This window comes from Chiloscyllium punctatum, chromosome 42, assembly GCF_047496795.1.
Source record: "Chiloscyllium punctatum isolate Juve2018m chromosome 42, sChiPun1.3, whole genome shotgun sequence".
In the NCBI taxonomy this organism is placed as follows: Eukaryota; Metazoa; Chordata; class Chondrichthyes; order Orectolobiformes; family Hemiscylliidae; genus Chiloscyllium; species Chiloscyllium punctatum.
The window spans coordinates 31,775,106-31,797,448 of NC_092780.1; the positions used below are offsets into that span (position 1 = coordinate 31,775,106).

The 22,343-nt window shown below is 40.9% G+C and overlaps 1 protein-coding gene across 7 annotated transcripts in view; it reads right to left on the reverse strand.

Annotated features, from left to right (window-relative positions):
- Positions 1-22,343, reverse strand: part of LOC140465874 (disintegrin and metalloproteinase domain-containing protein 11-like) — a 173,555-nt gene that overhangs the window by 76,432 nt on the left and 74,780 nt on the right. For all 7 annotated transcript variants that reach the window (XR_011955175.1, XR_011955176.1, XM_072561755.1 and 4 more), the window contains 5 exons: positions 16,460-16,530; positions 13,328-13,402; positions 12,261-12,332; positions 7,335-7,501; positions 1,833-1,917 (listed from right to left, as the gene is read on the reverse strand). Coding sequence is in view for 5 of the 7 variants with exons in the window: in XM_072561755.1 (XP_072417856.1) it covers positions 1,833-1,917; positions 7,335-7,501; positions 12,261-12,332; positions 13,328-13,402; positions 16,460-16,530 (470 nt within the window). In the remaining 2 variants the exon portion in view is untranslated. The remainder of the gene's footprint in view (positions 1-1,832; positions 1,918-7,334; positions 7,502-12,260; positions 12,333-13,327; positions 13,403-16,459; positions 16,531-22,343) is intronic.

Genomic DNA, 22,343 nt, shown 5'->3' on the forward strand with positions numbered 1-22,343 from the left:
ATCAGCCATTGACTGCATGTTTTCTAGCCCACACCACTGGATGTTTCATCTTCTTGCCCCTCAGTCTTGTTATCGGGCAGGAAACCTGTTGAGGCAATTCAAAACATCCTCCCACTGAATTCAGGAGGAGCTGGTGAGAAGCCCTTGTTTCCTGGTTTGTCACCTCAATGTCCATCTCACATACCTGACAAGGCACACTCTTCCCAGCCCCAAATTGTCAGGCCCATTGCTTCTGCACCACAAATGTCTGCAGTGAGTTTTCTACCTCTCACAGGCACAGCCTGTGATGACACTTGGCTGACGGTTATAATGCTTAATTATCAGTATCAAGAAACACATTTCCAGTGCGTTAAATATAGTTCTGAACAACACACCGCTCACCTATTGTCACCTTGCAGTAAGTGGGAAACTCATGATCCCTTTGAACATGAGCAAGCCAAGGCTTTATTGATCAGCGGCATCTACATTTAGAATCCTTCAGCAATGAATGCAGATAATTTTGCTTCTTACAATATAGGAATCCTTTCTGTTGATGAAAGGAAGCTTGACACCATTCAGTTATAGGGGCTTGCTTGATTGGCACCACATTGACAAACATCCACTCCCTCCATCACTGTAGCAGCAGTGTACACCATCTACAAGATGCACTGCAGAAACTCACCAAAGATCCTTAGCACTTCCCATGCCCATGAGCACTTCCATCTAGAAGGACAAGAGCAGCAGATACATGGCAACACCACCATCAACAAGTTCTCCTCCAAGTCACTCACCATCCTGACTTGGAATTATATCACCATTCCTTCAAAATCATTGGATTCCCTCTCTAAGGGCACTGTGGGTCCACCTACAGCAGTTCAAGAAGGCAACTCACCACTGCCTTTTTGAGGGGCAATTAGGGACGGGCAATAAATGCTGGCTAGTCAGCAGCGCGCGCACACACACACAACTGAAGAAAAGAAAATATTTGGGGTGTGGCGCAATTAGATTAGATTAGATTACTTACAGTGTAGAAACAGGCCCTTCGGCCCAACAAGTCCACACCGCCCCGCCGAAGCGCAACCCACCCATACCCCTACCTTTACCCCTTACCTAACACTACGGGCAATTTAGCATGACCAATTCACCTGACCTGCACATCTTTGGACTGTGGGAGGAAACCGGAGCACCCGGAGGAAACCCACACAGACACGGGGAGAACGTGCAAACTCCACACAGTTAGTCGCCTGAGGCGGGAATTGAACCCGGAGCTCTGGCGCTGTGAGGCAGCAGTGCTAACCACTGTGCCACCGTGCCGCCCACATTGTTAAATGCCAACATGGAGAGATACAAAACCTGTGTAAACACTTAGTGCATTGGTAACACTCTGTGGAAATAGAAGACTTTTGTCTTCACAGTGGGCAGCAATATGGCAGAACAGACCCTATCCATGCTCCTCCCCTGAGCAGATTCCATAAAAGGCTGTTGACCTGCTTCATCAGTTTAGCACAAAGACAACCTCGTTCCACCTGTGGGTCCTTCTTGTTCTTGCTGCACCCAGTGCTGAAATTAATCCAGTTCCTGATGGGTCAACCCAGACATTAGTAATGCATTACTGACCCTTGCTATTGCCTGGAAGGATCCTGTGACCAGAAAGTTAACAGTTGATGCCGTTTTACTTTAAGATGATGATGTTGCTGCAACAGGTTATACCAGGGGAGTCAATGGTAAACAGAAGTCACATATGTGTCAAGTACAGAAACAAGGGTGGGATGTTAGTTATGTTAAAATGGATAGGGGAAAGAGAATATAGACAAAACTGCCAAGGCAAGGGGCAGGGCAGCAAAACAACAAACCTCATTAATCCCTCCAGCTTTTGATAAAGAGCACATTCCTCCAATGTAGGCTGTTGCGCTGTGACTACACTCAAATGTCCGGCCTCTGTGGAAGAGAAAACCAGATACCAAAATCACATTGGAAACAGGTCAGTCCCATACTTGGGGTTTTCTCATGAAATTTGCCTTATTTCTCAAAAGCACTTCTCTTTGAAAATCTGCTTGAAAGGCTCAATTATAAATAGTCTACTTTCTAAACTGAGCTTTCATGACAATAGATTTAGTACTCTTACTGCCTCCTGCTGTATTGGGACCACATCTGGCAGGTGGGACTAGATTGGGTTGGGATATCTGGTCGGCATGGACAGGTTGGACCTAAGGGTCTGTTTCCATGCTGTACATCTCTATGACTCTCGTAAACCATCCTTTTCAAGGTCCATTTACACAGCCTTTACTTAATTCTTAATGCCACCAATGATACTTTATGTATGCCCTGGGCTATACTGCATATTCATGTCATGGCAGGAAGTAGAATTCACTTGCAAATCTGATTTTGACCTAATGACACTGAAGGAAGAGCTTCTTCAGAGTGGTTTAGGGGAATGGTCAGGCTTTGGGGAATTAGCAAGTTAAGGAGTGGCCATGGTGGGATAAGGGTTTTAAATGACTATTAATTGGCCATTTAATTATCTCATTTGGACCACGAATGAGGCTGCGCCATTTGGCAGCCCCACTGCCCTCCTTTAAAACAGGGGAAGATGGCGAGCAGGTCACATGCTGTGATTTAAGAGCACTCCCTCTTTTAAACATGCTGGCAGAAGGCTGAAAAATCCTGCTCAATGTGTCACACAATACTTCCAACTATTCTAAAGCCAATAAGGGACAGTCACCATCAGTAAGGGATACCACAACACAAATTAAAATTTTAATCTGGACATCAGGAATGGGCAATAAATGCAGGCCCTGCCAGTAATGGCCACATTCCATGATTAAAGAGAAAAACCTATAATAACCAACCTCAATAATATGCTCCCTATTGACAGACAATCACCTCCACAGGGTCAACAGTACAGTGCTGGAAAAGCACAGCAGGTTAGGCAGCATCCAAGGAGCAGGAGAATCGACGTTTTGGGTATAAACCCTTCCTGAAGAAGGGCTTCTGCCAGAAACATTGATTCTCCAGCTCCTTGGATGCTGCCTGATCTGCTGTGCTTTTCCAGCACCACACTCCCGACTCTGATCTCCAGCGTCTGCACTCCTCACTTTCTCCTCATTGACTCATCTACACAGGCACAATGTTGCTGAACAAATGAATTGCGAGACAACATGAAACAGTTTCTCAGTCCATACATTCAAGGATTATAATGAATACAAAGTGCTTTATCAAAAGACTGACTGTGATTATCAGACGAAACTTGTTGGCTCTGTGGCAAAATGGTAGAATAGTTAAGCACAAATGACCTGGCTTTGACTTGAATACTTATTGTGATAGATCACATTTACAAAGACCAAATATGAACCCAAACTGAAACTGCTAAATTGAACAACAAAAGGACAATTTCAAATCTGCCTCGGTCTCAAAGCCTTGCATGTGCAAGATTTAGCAAGTTTACTGAGTCTCTTTGAAATTGCTCCTTAAGGAGAGAAAACACTATATTTCTGATCTTACAGTCTTAAGGAATGGGTCATGCCTTTTTGCCCACACCATCACTAGGTACCCCCCCCCCAACCCCAACATTATACCACCACTACTAGATAACCCCTCCTCCCACCCCCCGCGGGGTGAGACATCATCCTAACAAAATCCTGGAACTTGTACCTTTACAGAACAGTGGGCCTACCCACACTAAAGGACCAAACCTAACCATCACCTTCTTACAGACATTTAGGAACAGATAACAAATGCTGGCCATGCGAGGGATGTTCACATCCCATGTGCAAATAAGAATTCCCCTCAGGTTGGTCAGTATCAGCACTTGAAAACGCACCTTTACAAAGTTTATCTCCAACCTCTCATACAGATGAAGAGCAGGTACTTTGAGATCCTTTCATTTTGATGGGCCAGCACACAGAAGACACCATTTTGACAACGGATTTAACCAGATTCCAACTGGCTGCAAACAGTTATTCAGATTGCTCATTCACAGAATACTAAAATTTTCGAAGAAGTAGTTCACAAGAATGCATGACTGTTTTGATTAATATTCAAGGACGTCTTTGGACACTACGATTATTAGTGCTGTGAAACAAGGTGCAGAACAATAGAAGCCAGGAAGCAGTGTGTGACTGACAGTTATAGAGTCATAGAGATGTTTTTTAAAGCTCTGATATAATTAGCTAATGCATTGGCATCTCTGAACTCTCCTGTTTCCAGATATGAATTGTAAATCATGTAGTAATTTAACCACCTTCATATGTTATGCAGTTTCAAAGGAAACATAGTGTTTATGATTAATTAAAATGTTATAATACAGATCCACCTCACATACTGTCACTAGAAATTAACCAGATAGAAGGTGGACTGCAGCAGCAGTTTATTCTGTTTCTTATTCATTTTTGAGGCAAAGATGAACACATTCATATCTGGTATTGTAAGATTTTGATGCTATAATTAATAATAGTTACAGAGTCATAGACGCAGAGATATACAGCACAGAAACAGACCCTTTGCTCCAACCTGTCCATGCTGACCAGATATTCCAACCCAATCTAGTCCCACCTGTCAGCACCTCGCTCATATCCCTCCAAACCCTTCCTATTCATATACCCATCCAGATGCCTTTTAAATGTTGCAATTGTACCAGCCTTCACTACTTCCTCTGGCAGCTCATTCCATACACATACCACCCTCTGCATTAAAAAGTTGCCCCTTAGGTCTCTTTTATATCTTTCCCCTCTCACCCTAAATCTATGCCCTCTAGTTCTGGACTCCCCCACCCCAGGGAAAAGACTTTGTCTATTTATTCTATCCATGCCCCTCATAATTTTATAAACCTCTGTAAAGTCACCCCTCAGCCTCCGACATCCAGGGAAAACAGCCCCAGTCTATTCAACCTCCCTACAGCACAAATCCTCCAACCCTGGCAACATCCTTGTAAATCTTTTCTGAACTCTTTCAAGTTTCACAACATCTTTCCGATAGGAAGGTGACCAGAATTGCATGCAATATTCCAAAAGTGGCCTAACCAATGACCTGTACAGCCACAACATGACCTCCCAACTCCTGTACCCAATACTCTGATCAATAAATGATAGCATACCAAACGCCTTCTTCATTATCCTAACTACCTGTGACTCCACTTTCAAGGAGTATGAACCTGCATTCCAAGGTCTCTTTATTCAGCAACATTCCCTAGGACCTTACCATTACCTTACCAGCACTTCACATTTATCTGAATTAAACTCCTTCTGCTACTTCTCAGCCCATTGGTCCATCTGGCAAGATCCTGCTGTAATCTGAGCTAACTTTCTTCACTGTCCACTACACCTCCAATTTTGGTGTCATCTGCAAACTTACTAACTATACCTCTTATGCTCACATCCAAATCATTTATGTAAATGATGAAAAGTAGTGGACCCAGCACCGATCCTTGTGGCACTCCACTGGTCACAGACCTCCAGTCTGAAAAACAACCCTCCACCATCACCCTCTGTCTTCTACCTTTCAGCCAGTTCTGTATCCCAATGGCGAGTTCTCCCTACATTCCATGATAGTTAACCGTGCTCACCAGTCTCCCATGGGGAACCTTGTCGAATGCCTTACTGAAGTTCATATAGATTACATCTACCACTCTGCCCTCATCAATCCTCTTTGTTACTTCTTTCAAAAACTCAATCAAGTTTGTGAGACATGATTTCTCAAGCATAAAGCCATTATGACTATCCCTGATCAGTCCTTGCCTTTCCAGGCCCAGCAATCACTTCTCTAGCTTCCCACAGAGTTCTAGGACACACCTGATCAGGTCCTGGGGATTTATCCACTTTTATGTATTTCAAGACATCCAGCACTTCCTCATCTGTAATATGGACATTTTTCAAGATGCCACCATCTATTTCCCTACATTCTATATCTTCCATCTCCTTTTTCACAGTAAATACTGATGCAAAATGCTCTTTTAGTATCTGCCCCAGCTCCTGGGGCTCCACACAAATTCTATGTTAGTTTGATGTAACAGCTTAGGATTTGTCTCGGCTATCTTTCTACGTAGTTTAGTTTGAATATCTCCTAGTGAGATGCTTGACAGTTAAGGCAGCTGATTTTAAAATACTGATCTCCCTGGCTTAAATTGCGCTAAAGATGCCAAACAGTCTAGCTTCAATTTGTCTGGTCGACTACAATAGGTGCAAGGCTTTTTTATCAGCTTCAAAGAAATAAGTAAAAAGAAATTGAACCCAATGGCTGAAACGGAGTTTGACACTTTTTAAAAAATAGTTTAATGACTGTCGTGATCTCTCAAATGCATTTGTCGGACAAAACATCCACAACTTAAAAGGACATCCTGAAATTCTGTTAGGAACACTTTTTCTTAATTATCTTCAATATTGATACCAATAATTGCACAACTATTCTATATCTAAAAGTTTAGATCATTTGTTCACACAATGAAATGTAACTTCTGAGGTTTAAGAAAATAGAATCTGACATTTTTTTTGACTACATGAATGTAGTTCCAGAGGTGAGGTGACACCAGATCACAATTACCTGATGCCAATGAAAGGGTGAAACTCAGATTATTTCCTACTAAGGGATGAGAAAATCCTCAACGTTAGGGATAAGAATCGGAAACTCAAAGTACTTGTTGGCACTATTTACCATGGCTTCTGCTGGAAGCATTCAAATAATCCTGGGCCTTGAAGAACAAGAAGAAATGTTTGTCGTCTTTTTTTGATAACTCATTATAAAATCTTTCTTAATAAATTCTAGTGAATTCATAAATTTGATCATTAAACTGAATGTTCATACCTTGTTATGTCAGGCACAGCTGCTGACCCCCATTCTTATAGAGAAAGAGCTTGGGATGTAGAGATTTAAAGTAAAAGGATTTTACTCTGCAAAACCCAAAGAACGTAGAGGATGCTTGTTAAGGTTCCAGCTGGCACACAGTGAATGCTAAAGTTGATCTGTTTCCAGAGGTTTGTACTGTAAATAGGACAGGGTAGTGCAGAAGATGTAGTCTACATTGACTTCAGTAAGGTCTCCGATAAAGTACCTCAAAGGAAACTTAGAAAGTAAAACCTGATGGGATCCAAGGCAATGTAAACTTTGGATACAACGTGCAAAAATAGTTAACAAGTTAGTCCTAATGCTACCTATTTGGAAATAAGCAATCAAGGCTGATAATGTCATCAAATAGCAGTAATTTTTCATTAAAGTTTAACAAACAAGATTTTTTTTGTCAACAGAAGACGAACTTCAAAGAGAAACACCAAATTTCAAAAATACATTCAATGTAAGAACTTTGTGATGTACTTTCTTTCTTCTTTATAAAATTATGCAAACCTACAAAACCAGAGTCATCTTACGAAAGCATGTGAAAGGCGTCACTGTTTTCTCTGACAGAGCTTCGTCGGTACTTCATGAAATCTCTCAGCGTCACCAGTGGATTTTCATTGATATCTATTTTGTCTCCAGATGCCCAAGTTTCCATAGCAACCAACACAACCCGTGTATTCAATTGTTCTTTGAATATCTAAAGCACAAAATGAAAACATCACAAACCAAATATCGATGATTGCAGTTATAAATCTCCTGTTAGAAATAGAAATATATTTTGAATGTATGATTAATGCTCATGCATATTTAGAGTTATGGACCAACGTTTGGAGGGGGCTATGGTATCCCAGGGGTGGCCCAAGGCTTCTAACATAACCTTTCTTTAGTATGGTTCGGACTGAACATTTCTCTCTCAGGAAAAATATCAGCAACATGTTAAACCAATACTTGCCAAAACAGATTCTCCTCTCCATTTTGTCATGCTGGTATAAATACAGACCATTAATTCTTGAATCGCATTGACTAACTCAAAAACCTTGAACTTTGGTTGGAAAGGAAAGAGTTAAAAAGATCTGGGGCACTTTAAAATGACTGTCAAAGTCACCTGACCTGACAACAGTTGAGCTTACAAAAACTTATATAGAAATATCTGAATAGCATGGCTGCGGCTGTTTACCCTACATCCAAAAGGTGTTCCAAGTGTTAATACTTGGATATTGAAATCATCATCTGGAACATATAGCTAACAGGCCAAACTTCAAATGTGTCTGGGAATGAGACTTCTGTACTACAGGTATAGCTGGAACAAAGACCATCTTCTGATAGCTATTACGCAAAGAGAAGGATTGAAACCATTAATTTGTGTCAAAGGTTATCTGGGGAAAGTGGAATGTTAAAAATGGATTGTCTCCATTGAGGGTGAACAGCCAGTACTCACACATCAAAACACCTTCCTATGAGAAGCCATTGTAGGATGTTTTCTCCCTCTCTCATACACACATCCACTGTGACAAGTTGGAATATATTACAGAGATAGAGAATTTCAAAATCAGTGGAATGTCAAATGCCATTGTAATATAAAGAGATCGTCTTGAGGAGAACAGCCAGCTCAGCCACAATGGAAACTTCAAGATCAAAATTGGAATATGTAATCGATTGGCATATGTTTTGCAGAATTCAGAGTGGGTTTTACATTTCTAATAATATTTATAGTTCTGACTGAGCGAGTTTAGAATAGAACAAACTCTTGCATTTTTAAGGTATCTGTTTGGCTTTGTGCTTCATAACTTCACATCGGATTAAACACAAACTGGATTTATAGAAGCACATGTAAAAGAAAACAAAATCAACACTCTGTCATATCAATGCCAGGAGTGAAAAGAGAGGAATTTATTTACCAAACTAGTCTTGACCGTAACAATTTGCAAATTTTAGCCATCTTGCCCATTGTTTTAACTTTACTCAGTTACACACTTTTCATCACCTGATGCGACTTTTTGTAATGACTCCGATAAGGAGGTACAGAAATCTGCTTCACCAGTATCACCAACATTCCATGACCTATTTTAAACAAAACAGCCTCAGCATCTGACTTAAATCTTCCTTTGTTTTGGCACTTTTACTTGGTTGACCAACTCACTAAAAAGGAAACTTCAGTATGTACTTCTGCTTACACTGTGATCTCGTATAGTGGGTATCCATCACGGCATGACTTTCAGAAGTTTGTCTGATCCTCTCTGGAGACAAGACAGAATTTAATGCCATACAGACTGACTGTCCTTTAAAATCTTAACATAAAGAATTAAAAATAAGGAAATGGCAGGTGAGTTGGGTATTTTGCCTCAGATTTCACTGTAGAGGACGCAAGTAACATTCCAGGAGCAACAATAAATCAGGAATTGGAAGGGATGTAGGAACTCAGGAGGATCAGCAGAGAGGTGGCACTGAGTAAATTGTTAGTGTTGCAGGTTGACAAATGCCTGGGTTCTGATGGATTTCATTTAACAGCCTGAAGAGAAATGGTTAGTGAGAGAGCGGATTCCGAGGTGATCCCAGTGGTTTGGAAGATGGCAAATACAACTCTTCTTTGCCAAAAGGGCAAGGGCAGGAAGCAAAAGTCTACAGGCCAGTTAGCCTAATATTTGGGAAAATGTTAGAAGCTATTTAGCAAAGAGGTTATAGCAAGCATTTAAGTAGCTTCAAGGTAATCAGCTAGAGTCAACATGTTTTTGTTAAAACGAAATCATACTTGACCAACTGACTGGCTTTATTTGAAGCGAAAATACATGTGGGGATGTACTGTGCTCAGATTTCCAGAAGACATTTGATACGGTACCACGTCAAAGGTTATTGTGAAAGCTCATGGGTGTAGGGATGACATAGATAGAAGATTGGCTTGCTAACAGGAAGTAGGTATCAATGGGTCTTTTTCAGGTTGGCAACATGTAATAAGTTGAGAGTGTGGTGCTGGAAAAGCACAGCAGGTCAGGTGGCATCCGAGGAGCAGAAGAATTGACGCTTCAGGCATAAATCCTTCATCATTTTGCTTGAAACGTCAATTCTCCTGCTTCTCAGATGCTGCCTGACCTGCTGTGCTTTTCCAGCACCACATTCCATCTCTAATCTCTAGCATCTGCAGTCCTCACTTTTGCCTAGCATGTAACAAGTGCTGTGTCATTGAGATCGTTGCAGGGACCTCAACTGTTTACAAGTTTTACTAATGATTTAGATGAGGGGATGGAAAGTGAAGTTATGAAACTTGGTGAAACACAAATTAAGTTGTGAAAAGGACACAATGGTCCTGCACAAAGGATATGGGGGTCAGTTGGTTTAGTTGGCTGGACAGCTGGATTGAATGCAGGGTACTGCCTGAGGTTAGCATGAAAATATCTCCTTCTCAATCTTTCTGCTTGCCTAAGGTATGATGACCCTTAGGTTAAATCACCTTGTGTCTAATCTGAGAGCAGTCTCATGGTCCAGAACCTATTTTATGGGCAGGGTGAGTGAGTGGGCAAAGATGGTGCAAACAGAGTACAATGCAAGGCAATAGTGAGGACTGCAGATGCTGGAAACCAGAGTTTAGATCAGAGTGGTGCTGGAAAAGCAGCAGGTCAGGCAGCACCCGAAAGCAGGAAAGTCAACATTTTGGGCAAAAGCCCTTCATCAGGAATAGAGGCAGGAAGCCTCCAGGGTGGAGAGATAAATGGGGGAGGGGAGAAGGTAGCAAAGAGTACAATAGGTGAATGGGGGTGGGGATGAAGGTGATAGGTCAGAGGGGAGGTTGGAGTGGATAGGTGGGAAGGGAGATTGGCAGGTGGGACAGGTCATGCAGTACACAATTCAAGTCAATTTTGTCTGTCACAAATTCCCTGTTTCAGCAGGAAGAACACTAAAAATGGCTAAATGGGAAGAGATCATTGAGTGCAGAGTTGCAGAGGGAACTCTGTGCAGAAATCACAAAAGATCAGTATGCAGGTAAAGCAAGTAATTAAGAAAGTTAATAGAATGTTACAATTTATTGCGAGGGGTATTTAAAACAAAAATAGAGAGACAGAGTTTCAGTTATACAGAACATTGATGATAATGCATCTAGAGCACTGCACACAGTGTTGGTTGCCTTATTTAATCAAGGATATAAATATACTGGATACAACTCAGGGAAGGTTTATCAAATTAATACCTGGAAGGAGAGGGTACCTTATAAAGAAAGGCTGGACACATTAGGGGCTAATATGCCATGGAGTTCAGGACAGTAAGAGGTGACCTGATTGAAACATATAAAACTTTGAGGATTTTGACAAGAATAAATGTCAATGTTTCTTCTTATGGCCCAACTGTTGAAAAATCAGGGGAACCAAGGTGAGGTGATTTTTTTTTTCCCCTCAAGTCTTTGGAACTCTCGTCTTGAAAAGACGGTAGAAGGAGAATCCGTGAATATCTTTCAGGCAGAATAGATAGGTTTCGCTAAGTAAGGGATAGAGAATGATTGTCAGTGATAGGCAGGAATTCATATTTGAGTATACAATAAGAAAAAACCAGAATGGCAGAGCAGGCTCAAGGGATTGAATGGCTTCTTAATTTGGATGCTCATAAGCATCATGTCAAAGAAGACACCCTACACTGATATACAGTCAGTCTAAGCTTGATTTTACCCTACATGTTACTTATATACACAGCACATATGTGATGCTTTGCACAAAGAGGCCTGAGATCAGGTGCAAGAACCTGGTGACTTTCTCCTCTGCACAACTCTAGGATAATAAGGAACAATATTCTGATGTTATTATTGTTTTGGTGCTGGTCAACACTGTTTACCAATCTTTGAAGATGGGACCCAAGTAAATTATTTTGCATGTAGCATAAGCACCAGTTGTAAACATTCAGAAACCAGAGATAAAGTATTTCTCATCTTATTATTTTACCAAGTATACACCTACACCATGTGAGCATGAGATTATTTGCCAAAAGACAGTGTCCATTATTAATTCTTTTTACATAATTAGATATGCAATTTACCACATTTGGATTCCGAATCATCTTCACATTGAGTGACTAATCAAATGATCTCTATTGACCAGAGAAAAGGTGATATCATCTAATATTTCTGAAGGACTGACACACTGAGATATACAAATCGACACGGTATTCCTTCTTGCCAAATTAAAAAGATGTGCTGCAAAATGAATGCAAACAGATCACTGCACGAGATCACAGATTGAGTTAATTTGAATTGGTGCTAATAGAAACTGACTAAAACCCTGAGTTTAAAATTTGATGGCTCCACATCACCAGGCAAAGGGGTAAATTAACAAAAAGGGCTCAGAAACTGTCTCGTTCACGATCCGATAGCAATCCCTATTCTAGAGTGAACAACAGAGCAACAGTGTTGCCCTTTTAAAACATTGTAGTTGACATTTATTACACAGGAGGACAGTGATTCTTACAGAAGTACTTACAGCATCGGCAAGATTCACAACTGATTTGGCAAAATTGCTTGTAAGTGAAGCAGAGTAGTGTCGCTTTGTGAACTGTTGAGCACAAAGACTGAATTTCAGTGCATGTAAAATTCAAGCAAAACAGGCAGAATAAATCACTATACAAGATGTGGGTATTATTTTATTATCAATTTCCTTTTTTTAAAAAACATTAAGACCCTTGATTTCTGACTAAGAGATAAATGCTCAGCATTAAAATAAAAATCAGTGGTTCAGGTGCCTTATTTAATGGAGAGAAAATTCTCTCTGACAAACACAGTAATTTAAATATTTAACCAATTCATCTGATGTCAAACTTTACCAATACCATGTTTTCCATTCTTAAATACATAAGGAATATTATATTATAAGCCTTTTTAGATTCCGAGCTGAAATTCTGACTGATTTTGTTGTTTCATGACAGATTTTGTATTTACCGATATTAAAATCAGTTTGAACAGAAACTTGGTGAGGGACACTTTTCATTGCCCGCAATAAAATTCTATCCCCATGTGCTTCTTCAAATTGAAGCTATTAGCTTAATTCTAACATTGGTTACTTATAACATTCTAAAATTATTATATTTTGAAGTGTGGATTTATTTCTAAACAATCAGATTTCAAGACCTGTATGAACTTATAAAACAATGGGATTAGCAGAGAATATCAATACAGACTTGATCAACACATTAGGGGGTTGGAAAATAGCCTTTGTTAATAATAGTGACTGGAATCTAAAAGAATTTATGTGACATTCCTTTGATTAATTTACACATTGGTTGGTTATTGCTACTTTTGAAGTAGTGGAAATTGGTCAAATGATTCTATCAAGGGCTATCTGCTATTGTTATCTGTTGCACTTTCCATGTCATTTTGTTTTCAAACAGCCACTTTCTCAACAAAAGAAAATTCCTAATTTAGCTCCAATATGAAGAGGGATCGATTTAAACCTCAACTAGGGCAATTATCATCTGAAGTCAGTCTGCAAATGTTATGAAAACTGCAACAGTATTTGACAAATCAATTTAAAATTAAACATGGTTAACGTACCAGGGTGTAGTCATTGACCAACATCAGCTCAATATACTTGGTTTCTCTCAGAACAGTATGAGGGCCTCGATGTACCTACAAATGGAAGAGATCAAAAGACATTTGAAATATTAAAGCCTGTCTATTACTTCATAAGATGGTCAAGAAAACCAAAGGAATTCATCAATAATAACCTGCAGAGGCAGAAATCTTCTAACAAGATGAAGACTGACATCATGAGGTAAGATGAGCCCAGTTCACTTGGGCAGCTATGGAGTGTGTGAAAACTCACTGCATTTTGTCACAATATTCTGATTTAATAACAAAGAGTGCTACAACTGATTAAAATACAAAACTGGAGAGTGAATTTGCGAGAAAACCATCTGTACGAAAGGGATTAGGTTCCTGCAGGTAAGGCTCCACTGGGAACTCAGTAAGATTGAGAGACAGCGTGAATGTCTTTCAAAGGTTGGGTGGGGGAGTGGTGAGAAAATGTCCTTGGAAACAAGGAAGACATGGTCCTTTTATGGGTTATATCTGCTTGAGGAAATCCCTTGTCTATCTGATCCTTTTCTCCAAGAGTCCTCATTCCTCCAATGACACACTTTCTTCCAGAAAGAGTCCATTTAATTACTCCAAAAGCCCAGCTTGATGCCCATTCTCTGCAACCAACTCATGATGCCACCTGCTGTTGGAGATCCTGGACAACTGCTCGAGATACCCTGCTCACCCTCACCACCCTGTTCCTGCAGCTTCCGCCACACCTGACTTCTTATAATCTAACTGAGCCTCAATAAATCCATGTTTTCTGGGGAAGAGAATCCCACAGATTAACAACTCAGAAAAAAATCTTTCTCAGTCTTAAAAATTTCGATCTTTAATTCTAAAGTTGTCCCCCTTCTCCTTGCCTCTCCGTTAAGGACAAACATTCTCTCAGCATCCAGTTTAGCTACCCAAAAATCCAAGTGTTAAAGCCCAAACTGTTCAACTGTTTTTCCTCCTTTCTACCATGGGATGTGGGCATCTCAGGCAACGCTGGCATATGTTGGCCATTGTTAATTGCTCTTGAACTGAGTGGCTTGTTTTGTCATTGTACAGGACACTTAAGAGTCAACCTCATTGGGTCTGGAGTCACATGGAGGCTTAGGTGTAGAGGCCAGGTGACTTGTGTGATAATTGATGATAGAGTAATGGCACCCCATCTGAGGTGAACTTTATAAATCACAGGTATAAAGTGAATTTAAGTTCCACCTCTTGTTGTGGTAGGATTTGAACCTTTATCCCTACATCATTAGCCTCGGCCTCTGCATTTCCCAATCCAATAACACTATCAGAACATCTGTACAAACCTCTTGCTCATCCAGGAATAGGTCATAGATTCATACAGCACAGAAACAGACTCTTTGGCCCAACCAGTCCATGTTGAACATAATCCCAAACTAGACTAGTCCCACCTGCCTACTCCTGGCCCACATCCCTCCAGACCCCTATTCATGTATTAATATATGTGTCTTTTAAATGTTGTAACTGTGCCCACATCCATCACTTCCTCTGGAAGTTCATTCTACATGCGAACCACCCTCTGTGTATAACATTTGCCTCTTGTGTCTTTTTAAAAAACTTCTTCATCTTAAAAACATGCCTCCTGGTGTTGAAATTCCCTACCCTAGGGATAAGACACCCACCATTAACCTTATCTATACCCCTCATGACTTTATGAACCTCTGTAAGGTCACCGCTCAACCTCCTATGCACCAGTAAAAAAAAGGTCCTAGCCTATCCAGCCTTTCTTTATAACTCAAACCTTTCATACCTGGCAACATCATGGTAAGTCTCTTCTGAACCCTCTCCAGATTAATAATATTCTTCCTATAACTGGGCAACTAGAACTGGACACAATCCTCCACCATGACTTCTCAATTGAGGACCGAGTCAAGAGAACCTTCACTGAGCTGTTTTTCAGTTTTGAAATAAGGAGATCAAAACTGTGCACAGTAGTCTGGTCTCATCAAGTACAGATCAGTAAAATTTCCCTACTTTTACACTCCATTCCCCTGGAAATGAACTTAAAAATTCAACTTGCCTTGTGAATCACTTGCTGCATCTGCAAACCAACTTTGAGAGATTCAGACAGCAAGACATCCAGATTCCTCTTGTTCTGTAAACTCCCTCTATTTAAATATATTGCTGTTCTATTCTATCTGTCAATTCAGATACATTCAGAATTTCCCACATTGTACATTCCATCTGCTGAATCACAACCTATCCATAGACCTTTGCAGACTGGCCACCTCCTTCTTCCTCACAAATAGACTGTAAACAATTGAGGCCTCAGAACTAATTCCTGTAGAATTCCATAAAAATAATAAATTTAAACATAATTCCCCTTTCATGAAACTCAGTCAAAAATTAGGATGGTATCTGGGTAGGCATGTGCTTACAATTCCAAATTTGATGCTCAGCGTTTTGGGGAATTGTTCTAGTAGTTAGCCATTAGTGCTATAATCCCAGATGATTCTATTCCTAGATGAGATAGATCCAAGAAAAACAATCTGGTTTTATAGGTCCTCCTTTTTTAGTTTACTCAGTTAACCAGGTGGTTACTTACTGAATCACATTCACATGATGTTCTTTAACAATAGAGTGAGTGTATACAAACAAAGCTGTAATCAGTTAGAAAGATTTTAACACAAACATTAAAACAAAGATTCCACAATTTTCTTAACACTATCCATTACAAAGATTCAGGCCTAGCAAAAGTATACCCCTATCTCAACCTGAAATTTCTAATCAACTGGCACAATCCAGATTCTCTTCCTTGAACTGTACTGACAATTTTACTGTCAGACTCTGAGAGGAATTGTATGAGCTTTACGTAATTCTGATGGGGTGTACCTATTCAATTCTAACCACCTAAAGATTTCTAATCCAAAATTCTCCTGGTTTAGAAGATTTCACAAACTGGAAAAAAAACGCTGCGTGTTGTGGTGGCTGGTTTGAATGGAAAATGCTTGCCAGGAGAGAAATTAAAACTCGGTTCTGAGTTCAACTCTCTTCTCAACTAAACCATTGGTGATTTCTGTTTCCAGTTGTCACAACAGGTGAATCCACCACCATCTCCTCGTTAATTGACTGTGAAGACTTTACAATCACCTGTCGTTTGGTTCGTGTCCTTGGAACTTCTGGAGGAGAGTTCTGTTGCATGTTGGCATCAGTAAAGCACCCTAAGAAGACACACAGTGAAAGAATATGTAAAAATATGGTCGCTCTGTGTAATATAGACATAATATTTCAGAAATGGATGGGTTCCTCATACAGACAGTGGAAAGTAAAAGAATTAGCAAGCACAGCAGTCTTGGTTCTGACGAGCAAAGTACTGACTGCACTTAATCATAATGCTTTGTATATATTGGACCAATAATTTAGTGCAGCAGTTAATTATTTTTTTTTAATATGTTCTTTCTGCACAGAATTTTCTCCTTTCATCCATCACTTCCTTGTCTGTTTGAAGAAAATTTCACATCTGAAAATTTTAATGTTGAGAAACACAAGAGTCTCCAAAGGATTAAATTACTCACACATTTAGCAACAATAGTTGGAAGTATTTTCAATGATCAAAATATGTTTGTTGAGGTAAACATAATAGGGACCACTCTAAATTTGTGAAATTGTGTGAAAAGGATGACAGCAATTCAATATTTTGTTTTGATTGAATGGAAGTAAAAAAAAAGGTCTCCTGGCCCATTTTAGAATTAACACAAAGATCTAACCTAATGAGTGATTGGAAATTAATTGCCACTGCTGTGTTGTGATTTTCTGGAAGATATAGACTGTAGTTAAATAGATGGTGACACCTTGAAAAATGTCCAGATTACAGAGGAGGTAGTGCTGGATGTCTTGAAATGATTAAAGGTGGATAAATCCCCAGGACCTCATCAGGTGTACCCTAAAACTCTGTGGGAAGCTAGAGAAGTGATTGTTGGGCCTCTTGCTGAGATATTAGTATCATCGATAGTCACAGGTGAGGTGCTGGAAGACTGGAGGTTGGCTAACGTGGTGCAACTGTTTAAGGGGGGGTGAGGACAGGCCAGGGGACTATAGACTGGTGAGCCTGACCTCAATGGTGGGCAAATTGTTGGAGGGAATCCTGAGGGACAGGATGTACATGTATTTGGAAAGGCAAGGACTGATTAGGGATAGTCAACATGGCATGGGAAATCATGTCTCACCAACGTGATTGAGTTTTTTTGAAGAAGTAACAAAGAGGATTGATGAGGGCAGAGTGGTAGATGTGATCTATATGCACTTCAGTGAGGTGTTCGACAAGGTTCCCCATGGGAGACTGATTAGCAAAGTTAGATCTCACGGAATACAGGAAGAACTAGCCACTTGGATACAGAACTGGCTCAAAGGTAGAAGACAGAGGGTGGTGGTGGAGGGTTGTTTTTCAGACTGGAGGCCTGTGACCAGTGAAGTGCCACAAGGATTGGTGCTGGGTCCACTACTTTTCATCATTTACATAAATGATTTAGATGTGAGCATAAGAGGTACAGTTAGTAAGTTTGCAGATGACACCAAAATTGGAGGTGTAGTGGACATCAAAGAGGGTTACCTCAGATTACAACAGGATCTTGCCCAGATGGGCCAGTGGGCTGAGAAGTGGCAGATGGAGTTTAATTCAGATAAATGAGAGGTGCTACATTTTGGGAAAGCAAATCTTAGCAGGACTTATACACTTTATGGTAAGGTCCTAGGGGCATGGATAGGATAAATAGGCAAAATCTTTTCCCTGGGGTCGGGGAGTCCAGAACTAGAGGGCATAGGTTTAGGGTGAGAGGGGAAAGATATAAAAGAGACCCAAGGGACAACTTTTTTACACAGAGGGTGGTACTTGTATGGAATGAGCTGCCAGAGGAAGAGGTGGAGGCTGGTACAATTGCAACATTTAAGAAGCATTTGGATGGGTATATGAATAGGAAGGGTTTGGAGGGATGTGGACCGGGTGCTGGCAGGTGGGACTAGATTGGGTTGGGATATCTGGTCGGCACGGACAGGTTGGACCTAAGGGTCTGTTTCCATGCTGTACATCTCAATGACTGTATGACTTGAGCGCTGGCAGATTGGTTCACAGTGACCTAGGATCGAGAAGGTCCACCCCCTGCTTTGGTACATGCAAGTCACGGATACACCATCAGAAAATTCCCACCGGAAGAGGCATTGCTTCTCGTCAGCATGACAGTAGTAAGAACAACTGCATTACTCTTCAGGCACAATTATTCAGACTCTGGAGAGCCATACAAATACAGCTGTCCCCCGAAGGCTAGTGTACAGCTTACTGTCTCCATGGACAAACTGTGTGGGTGGTGCTCAGTGTAGCAGGAACATTCACTCATTCAGAACCATTACATTATACAATGTCTCCTCCAGCTATTTTCCCCATAGTTAACCTATTGAACACAAGTACATATAACATTTACTACTATCCTATCTCAATCCCCAGCCTCCAACCTCAGAATATTGAAGACTGTTCAGACTTGGAAAATCAGTACGTCCTCACCTTGAGGACTGTTGAGCTTGGTTCTGATCACTTCTGGAGGATCTTTGTCTCTGAGTTATCCTTTGCAGAGGATATAATTTCTTGTGGACTTTGGTGCTGATTCATTTGCTGATCTGGAGGATCCTCAATCTTCTAAGTTTCCTTTGCACAGAAACTCTTCATAGAATCGCCACAGTGTTGAAATAGGCCATTCAGCCCAACAAGCCCACACCAACCCTCCAAACCATCCCCTAACCCTGTCCACATCACCCTACATTTCCCCTGGTTAATACTCCTAACCTAAACATCCCTGAACACTTGCACAGCCAATCCACATAACCTGCACATCTGAGGACAGTGGGAGAACTGTGGGGCCACATGGTGGCTCAGTGGTTGGCACTGCTGCCTCACAGGGACCCGGGTTCAATTCCAGCCTCTGGCGACTGTCTGTGTGGAGTTTGCACATTCTCCCAGTGTCTGCATGGGTTTCCTCCAGGTGCTCTGGTTTCCTCCCACAGTCCAAAAATGTGTAGGTTAGGTGAACTGGCCACGCTGAAGTGCCCATAGTGTTCAGGGATGTGTAGGTTAGGAGCATTAGTCAGGGGTAAACGTAGAGTAGTAGGAGAATGGGGTCTGGATGGGTTACACTTTGGGGGCGGTCGGTTTGGAATTGCTGGACCCAATGGCCTGTTTCCACATTGTAGGAATTCTATGAAACCGGAGCAGCCTGAGAAAACCCAGGCAGACCATGCAAACTCCACAGAGACAGTCACCCAAGGTTGAACTCTTCCCTGTGAACCGAGGTAGTTGACCCATTACATCATCGGGGGACCCTTAAACTCACGAATGTCCATCAAGGGAGATGGCTGCTCCATGAAACAAGCATTTTATACTTTGTAGCAGATTAGATTTTTGACTGGGAAATATGTAATTGGAAGAAGTAGTCTCTGTTTCACAATATTCTAAATGCTCTTGAGAGTATCCTGAATCTGTGGGCATGGAATCTCATGACATTTATTAAAGTTTGTTCCCCTCAGTTACTGATCAAGCTGGATATCTTCAGGTGCCCTCTGTGATGGCTTGACTGCTGAAGTAGATTGTTTAGACTCCCTACCTTGTTACTAAGAGATCACTGCACACTTGAGGCTATTTCTGTTACAGGCACTGACTGTTTTAGAACACAGAGAATTGTACATTTCCATCAGCCCTATGAAGTCTCCAATGTCCCCCATGTTAACAATATTAAACAGCTCTATATTAATTCGGAGTAATCTCAGTGGAGTTTTTCTTCTGTTTGGGCTGTGCTATGAGTCTAGGAAGCCCAATGGAGAATTCCACTAGCGACTCCACGAACACTTCCACCTGGAAGCCTTCTTTGGAGAGGGTGCAAAGGGTGCAAAGGAGGTTTACCAGGATGCTGCCTGGACTGGAGGGCTTGTCTTACGAAGAGATGTTGACTAAGCTCAGACTTTTCCCTCTGGAGAGAAGGAAGAGAGGTGATCTGATTGAGGTATACAAGGTAATGAGGGACTTGGATAGAGTCAATAGCCAGAGACTTTTCCCCAGGGCAGGATTGACTGGCACGAGGGGTCGTCATTTTAAGATATTAGGAGGAAGGTATGCAGAGAGTGGTAAGGGCATGGAATGCCCTGCCTGCCAATGTAGTTAAGTCAGCCACATTAGAGAGATTTATACAATCCTTGGATAAGCACATGGATGATGATGGGATAGTGGAGGGGGATGAGCTTAGATTAGATCGCAGGTCGGCGCAACATCGAGGGCCAAAGGGCCTGTTTTGCACTGTATTGTTCTATGTTCTATACTGTTGCTGGTCGAAATTCCTGGAATTCTCCCCTTAAGGGCATTGTGGATCTACCTACAAGCACACGGACCACAGCTCACCACCATCTTCTCAAAGGCAACCAGTGTTGAGCAATGAATGCTCGTCTAGCCAGTGATGCCCACCTCCCACGAGTGAATAAATAAATAACAAAAACATTGTTTCTGAACCAGTTGTTCTCTGGGCTAGGGTTGTCCATGTTCTCCAGTTCTTTTGATAATTTGATGTCACGCTCAAAAGTTTTTGAGTACAAACAACATAAAAATCTTCAAATCTCTTACATGCGTTGCAATGTGACTTGTACCATTTTCTTGACTGTTATTGTGTTTGGTAGTCTCATTTTTGTAGGCTGTAGTTTCTATTTCTTCAGCCATGGTAATTGGTCTGACAAGAGAGCAACACTTGGTCTTGTATCAAACTTAAAATCTATAGGATGTCATTGACCAGAAGCTCAACTGGACTCACCACATAAACACAGTGTCAACAAGAGCAGGTCAAAGGCTAGTAATACTGTGATGAGTAACTCACCCCTTGACTCCCCAAAGTCTGTCCATCATCGATAGGCACAAGTCAGGAGTGTGATGGGATATTTCCCACTTGTCTGGATGAGTGCAGCCCCAAAAACAGTCAGGATGCTTTTCACCAACCATGACAAAGCAGCTCATTTTGTGCATGACACTGCATTCACAAGCATCCACTCCCTCCACCACTGATGCTGAGTCACAGCAATATGTTCTACCTACAAGGTGTTGTGCAGAAATTCACCAAGAATCCTCAGACAGCACCTTCCAAGCCCATGACCACTTCTATCTAGAAGGACAAGGGCAGCAGATATATGGGAACACCACCACCTTCACGTTCTCCTCCAAGCCACTCATTATCCTGACATGGAAATATATTTCTGCTCTTCACAATCACTAGGTTAAAATCTTAGAATTCACTCTCTAAGGGCATTGTGGGTTAGCCCATAGCAGATGGACTGCAATGGTGCAAGAAGGCAGCTCACCACCACCTTCTCAAGTACAACTGGGGATGGGCAATAAATCACCTCAATGCTGCTTATAATCTTTGTTAATCATACATTCTTATATTCATCAGTACGGTTTTAAGTTCAATTACTGTAGAACTTCCTATGATGTTTTAGTTGCTGGCCTTTTCAAATTCTGCTTAGCAATGATTATTTATTAAATTCTTTAACTAAGTTTTAAATTCTGTAACCAAAAGTTTTGTCATGATTTACTTTCAACTATTAAACACAGTTAATTTATAATACGGTATCCTCACCATTTTTTTTAAGGGATTTTCCTCATTTTTATTGATCAAAACGGTGACTACCTATCTTTTCCAGGATTTTCACGATTTTTATTTTTCCCATTTCTTCCTGTACATAAAGAATATTTTCTTAGCCTGCATGGTCTAAAACACTTAAACGCTTTCTCCTACGCAACTTTCTAAAAATAAATGTTATACAGTTTAATTATTGTAACTTAGTCATTTTAAATCTTTAATCTCTCTTAACTTTTCTTCTTCTACTAGAATCTTTCATTAGCTTTATTTAAATGTGCTCTTTGCATGCTTAAATATATTTAGAGGTTTTCCCAATTCCACAGAGCGTATATAAATGTATTTTCTGGCCTTTCATTGATTTTTTTTTTACAGCC